Source organism: Oncorhynchus mykiss, chromosome 10 (genome assembly GCF_057628025.1).
Source record: "Oncorhynchus mykiss isolate SJ-2025 chromosome 10, ASM5762802v1, whole genome shotgun sequence".
In the NCBI taxonomy this organism is placed as follows: Eukaryota; Metazoa; Chordata; class Actinopteri; order Salmoniformes; family Salmonidae; genus Oncorhynchus; species Oncorhynchus mykiss.
Genome location: NC_143031.1, coordinates 76995001 through 77002500, shown reverse-complemented (window position 1 = coordinate 77002500; position 7500 = coordinate 76995001). Strand labels below are relative to the sequence as shown.

General features: G+C 47.7%; 1 protein-coding gene across 10 annotated transcripts in view; it reads right to left on the bottom strand.

Annotated features, from left to right (window-relative positions):
- LOC110519243 (catenin delta-1) overlaps window positions 1-7500 on the bottom strand; it is a 56291-nt gene that overhangs the window by 17898 nt on the left and 30893 nt on the right. For 6 of the 10 annotated variants that reach the window (XM_090187995.1, XM_090187994.1, XM_090187997.1 and 3 more), the window contains 5 exons: window positions 6561-6678; window positions 6302-6346; window positions 4279-4390; window positions 1442-1501; window positions 915-1042 (listed from right to left, as the gene is read on the bottom strand). In XM_090187995.1, coding sequence (XP_090044121.1) covers window positions 915-1042; window positions 1442-1501; window positions 4279-4390; window positions 6302-6346; window positions 6561-6678 — 463 coding nt within the window. Of the gene's footprint in view, window positions 1-914; window positions 1043-1441; window positions 1502-1879; window positions 1898-4278; window positions 4391-6301; window positions 6347-6560; window positions 6679-7500 lie in introns of all 10 variants that reach the window. The other 4 variants (XM_090187993.1, XM_090187989.1, XM_090187987.1 and 1 more) reach the window with 1 other exon arrangement.

Sequence of the window (7500 nt, the reverse complement as noted above, 5' to 3'; positions counted from 1 at the left end):
ATACTGAGACAGAGAGAGAATACATACAGATCAATTATACCGCCCATACTGAGACAGAGAGAGAGAATACATACAGATCAATTATACCGCCCATACTGAGACAAAGAGAGAATACATACAGATCAATTATACCGCCCATACTGAGACAGAGAGAGAATACATAAAGATCAATTATACCGCCCATACTGAGACAGAGAGAGAGAGAATACATACAGATCAATTATACCGCCCATACTGAGACAGAGAGAGAGAGAATACATACAGATCAATTATACCACCCATACTGAGAAAGAGAGAGAGAATACATACAGATCAATTATACCACCCATACTGAGACAAAGAGAGAATACATACAGATCAATTATACCGCCCATACTGAGACAGAGAGAGAATACATACAGATCAATGATTATTGTAGTGTATTTGTGTTCAGGAAACGGACAGACTGTTTTGAGTACTAGACTGTGGTTTAACAAGGGTCTAGAAAGGTGGTGTCTGGGTTGGAGGTGGAGTTTGTGATTATACTGTGATTGACTTACAGTCCAGGTGTAAAGGGTTTCTGTTAGAGGTCAAGTAAGGAGGCTGAAAGGGATGTGTGTCTGGTGGTGGTTGTGTTTGGGTTAAACTAACAGGTCGTGGTGGTGTTGGGCCTGGTGGTGGTTGTGTTTGGGTTAAACTAACAGGTCGTGGTGTCTCAAGGTGTGTGGTGGTGTTGGGCCTGGTGGTGGTTGTGTTTGGGTTAAACTAACAGGTTGTGGTGTCTCAGGGTGTGTGGTGGTGTTGGGCCTGGTGGTGGTTGTGTTTGGGTTAAACTAACAGGTCGTGGTGGTGTTGGACCGGATGGTGGTTGTGTTTGTGTTAAACTAACAGGTCGTGGTGTCTCAAGGTGTGTGGTGGTGGCGTGGTTGACTCACGGTCCAGCGTCCGGCACACAGGTTCTGCACGGCTCCGGCGGAGGCTTCCAGCACGGTGGGGTTCTTACTCTCCTTCAGCAGAGAGGTGTAGACACGCACCACCTCTGGCTGGAACAACAACTCATAACCTGGAGAGACACGGAGGGAGAGGTGTTAGAAACATGGAGACATCTCATCGTCTTCTCATTTTCACCTGCACTGTTGCTGCATTCAGAAATCTCAGACTTCAGTGAGTTCAGGAGAACTGGGAGCTCGGGGGGGGGGTCACTTTGAATGGTCATCCAGCTCGGAATAGAGCTCGGAATTTCAGAACTGAAGATCACTGACATGATTTGACCTCGTTTCCCAGTTGTCTTGAAAGCAGCATGATTGGGGAAAAAACTTCACAGGTGAAAACAATGTGATGGAAGCTCATTAGGCTGGCTTAGCTGTCGCCTGGTCACTTCTTTCAGATCAGTACAACAGATGAGTGGACAGGAGAAACATGCATATTCCAGTCTACATGATGCCACTTTATACTGTGTTACCTTTGGCAGGTGTAGTCCTCTTTGGAATGTCAATCATATCTGCTCCGTCTTCATTTCTCCCTGCAACAGAACATCAGAACACTGAGAAACAGACGCACAGAACACTCAATAAACCCCCCGCTACGGCGCTCCAGAACTCCCCCCGCCCACTACGGTGCTCTAGAACCCCCCGCCCGCTACGGTGCTCTAGAACCCTCTAACCGCTATGGTTCTCTAGAACCACACAGCTCTGTGAGCCACTGAAAAAAGCCGCTAGGTAGGAGCACACATGCTAACACAGACTCACACACACATGCTGCACACTGTCTCTTACACACATCGTCCTCTAGGAGACGGCAGAGAGCATGACAATGCATGCATAGAGTTAGGAGACTGACACATCATTAGCCAGTCCTAATTAATGCTCTACCCAGCAGACAAGCAGAGGTCAGAGCTTACCTTTAGAACACCAGTCATCTGTTCCACAGCAGAGAGGAGAGCAGAACGAGGGAGGATTAAATGATAGGAGGAGGAGAGAGGAAGATCATTTGAGTCAAGTCAGAACAGCAGCAGTGACCCAGCCACCAAGACACCTCCTCCCACCAAAGCACCAGCATAGATCAAATGTAAGATTAGAAACTATCGCAGCAAAAACACACACCAACATCCACGCCAGCACAATGACAAACCATCAACCACACCCACCAACATCCACGCCAGCACAATGACAAACCATCAACAACACCCACCAACATCCACGCCAGCACAATGACAAACCATCAACCACACCCACCAACATCCACGCCAGCACAATGACAAACCATCAACAACACACACCAACATCCACGCCAGCACAATGACAAACCATCAACAACACACACCAACATCCACGCCAGCAACACACCAACATCCACGCCAGCACAATGACAAACCATCAACAACACACACCAACATCCACGCCAGCACAATGACAAACCATCAACAACACACACCAACATCCACGCCAGCAACACACCAACATCCACGCCAGCACAATGACAAACCATCAACAACACACACCAACATCCACACCAGCACAAAGACAAACCAGCAAAAACACACACCAACATCCACGCCAGCAACACACCAACATCCACGCCAGCACAATGACAAACCATCAACAACACACACCAACATCCACGCCAGCACAATGACAAACCATCAACAACACACACCAACATCCACGCCAGCACAATGACAAACCATCAACAACACACACCAACATCCACGCCAGCACAATGACAAACCATCAACAACACACACCAACATCCACGCCAGCAACACACACCAACATCCACGCCATCATCAACACACACCAACATCCACGCCATCAACAACACACACCAACATCCACGCCAGCACAATGACAAACCATCAAAAACACACACCAACATCCACGCCAGCAACACACACCAACATCCACGCCAGCAACACACACCAACATCCACGCCAGCACAAAGACAAACCATCAAAAACACACACCAACATCCACGCCAGCACAAAGACAAACCATCAAAAACACACACCAACATCCACGCCAGCACAATGACAAACCATCAACAACACACACCAACATCCACGCCAGCACAATGACAAACCATCAACAACACACACCAACATCCACGCCAGCACAATGACAAACCATCAACAACACACACCAACATCCACGCCAGCAACACACACCAACATCCACGCCATCATCAACACACACCAACATCCACGCCATCAACAACACACACCAACATCCACGCCAGCACAATGACAAACCATCAAAAACACACACCAACATCCACGCCAGCAACACACACCAACATCCACGCCAGCAACACACACCAACATCCACGCCAGCACAAAGACAAACCATCAAAAACACACACCAACATCCACGCCAGCACAAAGACAAACCATCAAAAACACACACCAACATCCACGCCAGCACAAAGACAAACCATCAAAAACACACACCAACATCCACGCCAGCAACACACACCAACATCCACGCCATCACAATGACAAACCATCAACAACACACACCAACATCCACGCCAGCAACACACCAACATCCACGCCAGCACAATGACAAACCATCAACAACACACACCAACATCCACGCCAGCACAATGACAAACCATCAACAACACACACCAACATCCACGCCAGCACAATGACAAACCATCAACAACACCCACCAACATCCACGCCAGCACAATGACAAACCATCAACAACACACACCAACATCCACGCCAGCAACACACCAACATCCACGCCAGCACAATGACAAACCATCAACAACACACACCAACATCCACGCCAGCACAAAGACAAACCAGCAAAAACACACACCAACATCCACGCCAGCAACACACCAACATCCACGCCAGCACAATGACAAACCATCAACAACACACGCCAACATCCACGCCAGCACAATGACAAACCATCAACAACACACACCAACATCCACGCCAGCAACACACACCAACATCCACGCCAGCACAAAGACAAACCAGCAAAAACAAAATGTCTGTTCACAAATAGAGAAACAAATAATTTCCCCCACAGACACACAGACATTAAGGAGTGAGACTGAACATTCTTTAGGGTGGGGGTAAATAGCATTCAACATCCCAGGCCAACCACTGGTTCTCTGCTGTCTCTCTTCCCTGCTACACTGTCACTATACTGTGTACACACACTAAAGTCAACAATTGCATCACTCTCAATCTGCCTTCCTTCCACAGACAGATAATATAAACACTCTCTCACTCACACAGACAGACAGACAGACACCCGCGCAAACACACAGACACACACTGACCTTTGCCCCTGCGGGAGCTGAAGCGGTTGGTCTTTCCAGTGGAGGGGGCGGGGCCCTGGTTGAGGGACATGGCTTCCTGGTAGCGCTCAGCGCCCGGCACCTCCCGGTGAACCTAAGGTCAAGTCAAGTTTACAATCATATAGTATAATATTACTTATTTAAAGACATGCTGTGAAACTTTGGTGCCCACTCAGTATTTTCTTTACCCCTCTGGCTTTGGGCTGATGTGTCAACATGTTGTTCACACATTCAGAATCTAGAAGCAGAATTACTGTCTTAACTCAATTAGCCACGAAATCCCTAGTTTGAAAGCAACTTTTCCGGAACTATACTGTGCCATTCTCCCCCATTGTGGGTCAGCCCCCTAGCATTTCAAGTTCTAGCCAATGAGCTTCAGCCCCTCGCGATTTGAGTGACAGCTAACAAGATGCACACACAGCAGAGTGAGCGCTGAGGGACCACTTCTGGCTCGTGAGCACTACTTTCAGAGCTGTGAACAGTGTTGTCACCATGCTAAAAGGTCAACTTCCATACGGATACCAGGTTAAGTATCACAATACTCCATACAGTACTAAAACAATACCATGGCCAAAGTCACAGAATGGCACTTGAACCAGACAGATCTTCCAGTTTTATATTAAATGTTTTATTTTTGAATGTATGCGTTAATGAATGAATTATACAATCAATTTGACTTCATTTATTTTTACTAATCTAATTACATAACATCATGGTAATAATGTATTTGAACGGTAAATCTCTATTGATAAACTGGGCAAATCAAGATGTAGTCTAGGTGTATTCACAAAACAGCTGAATGCATATTGAATAGCAGCGTGACCATGAATTGAGGTAGAACTTTCTGGCTGATTTCATGGTGCTGCAGATGAAAAAAACAATCGTTTCCCTTCCATTTGGGACTTACTTTATTGTACTGATCAACAACATTTGCATAGAAGAAGCAATCTGTTTATTTGATAACAGTGTCTCTCTTTAAGACCCATGACATTATTCACACACAGACAGTTCAAGGCTCGAGCAGATAGGACCTGGACTGGGACAGAGGAATAAAGGTTTAGGTCACAATCAGTGTTTCCTCAGAACAGGCCAGTGTTAGCCGCGGGGAAGTGGAACAGGCCAGTGTTAGCCGCGGGGAAGTGGAACAGGCCAGTGTTAGCCGCGGGGAAGTGGAACAGGCCAGTGTTAGCCGCGGGGAAGTGGAACAGGCCAGTGTTAGCCGCGGGGAAGTGGAACAGGCCAGTGTTAGCCGCGGGGAAGTGGAACAGGCCAGTGTTAGCCGCGGGGAAGTGGAACAGGCCAGTGTTAGCCGCGGGGAAGTGGAACAGGCCAGTGTTAGCCGCGGGGAAGTGGAACAGGCCAGTGTTAGCCACGGGGAAGTGGAACAGGCTAGTGTTAGCCGCGGGGAAGTGGAACAGGCCAGTGTTAACCGCGGGGAAGTGGAACAGGCCAGTGTTAACCGCGGGGAAGTGGAACAGGCTAGTGTTAGCCGCGGGGAAGTGGAACAGGCTAGTGTTAGCCACGGGGAAGTGGAACAGGCTAGTGTTAGCCACGGGGAAGTGGAACAGGCTAGTGTTAGCCACGGGGAAGTGGAACAGGCTAGTGTTAGCCACGGGGAAGTGGAACAGGCTAGTGTTAGCCACGGGGAAGTGGAACAGGCCAGTGTTAGCCACGGGGAAGTGGAGTGGGCACCGTGCTCTCACGTCATAAGGGGACCTCGGCTGCGCTGATAAACTAACTTGATCCTCTCTCAATCAGTAGATGACACTCATTTGACAGAAGTACCTTTATCTAGGACCGAACCGTTTGTCATGTGCTGCTATCGGAAAAAGTACAGAAGTTTGGGTATACCATGCAACACTAAGAACTACTGGCTAAAAAGTCTACAGAAGTACCAGAGAATCTCTTTAAAGTACAATTCCAAAGGTCACAACATTACTAAAAAGGCAGGGTGAAACACTGTAGAAAGAAACAGAAAGGACAACAATATAAACTACAACAATACCTGATAGGACAGATTCCTCAGCAGACACATACTGTTCTCTATCAGCTGGAGACAAGACAGGGAGGGTGAGGGAGGGAGAGAGAGGGGGGGAGAGAGACAGGGGGGGAGGGAGAGAGAGGGAGAGAGGGAGAGAGAGAGAGAGAGAGGGGGGGAGAGAGAGAGGGATAAGACGAAGGAAAAGGAGAACAGGATTAAAATACATGCAGACACAATCAAAGTTCAGGATCACAAGATAAAACAGCAGTGTGTGTGGGCACACCTTGTTGTCCACGTCTTTCAGGTTGATCTGTGATTGGACAATGTACATGAGCGAGTCCACCAATCCTGTGCACTCTCTCAACTTCCTCCTGGCCTCACTGCGCTCTGAGCTCACGTTCCTGTTTTAGAGAGAGCGGTGGGAGGAGAGGTAGAGAAGGTGTGTGAGAAAAAACAAACAAGCAATACAGAAACAGAGGGGAAATGGGCAGAGACCAAGAGACAGAGAGAGAGAGAGACAGAGAGAGGGAGGAATGAGAGCGGCTACAATCAGTGGCCACATAAGGATTCCAGCACACAACCATTAGTAATAAAACACTGAGTGGCCCTATGTCAGTGTGTTGCAGAGACTGAAAGTCTGAAAGCGTGTGGTCACGTCCCAAAAAGCACCCTATTCTCTATGTGGTGCACTAATGTTAGTGATGGCCATATAGGGGATAGGGGGCCATTTAGGATGCAAGCCTGTGGTTGTTAAACTCCAGTCGAGTGAGGGGACCAGTGAGATCGTAGATCAGGTTACTGGGCCAGTCATTGTGTTGTAGCCTGCCTTTAACAGAGACAGACACACCCACTGGGGAACACAGCACATTCCCACTCTGCCCTACCTTCTGGGAATTCCTCAGGCACACCTGTACAGACATGCACAAACACACACACACACTGCAAGACCAACACACAGCTACCAGTCACTAAATGGACGATACATTACTGTTTTATGGCTGGCTGACATCTTCAACACTGGTATGTATTTTACAATATCGTCTATCATGATATTTTGATACAGTGCCTAAGTTCAAATGAAAAGTTTGCCAAATTGGACGACTTCACAGTCAGTTTGGTCCTAGCTGGGTTGAGTATCAAACCATCAGAATGGAAAAAGACCAATAAAATCATTAAGAATTAATATGTTGCAATTCTACGGTCGATGTTGAAGCATAAAACAT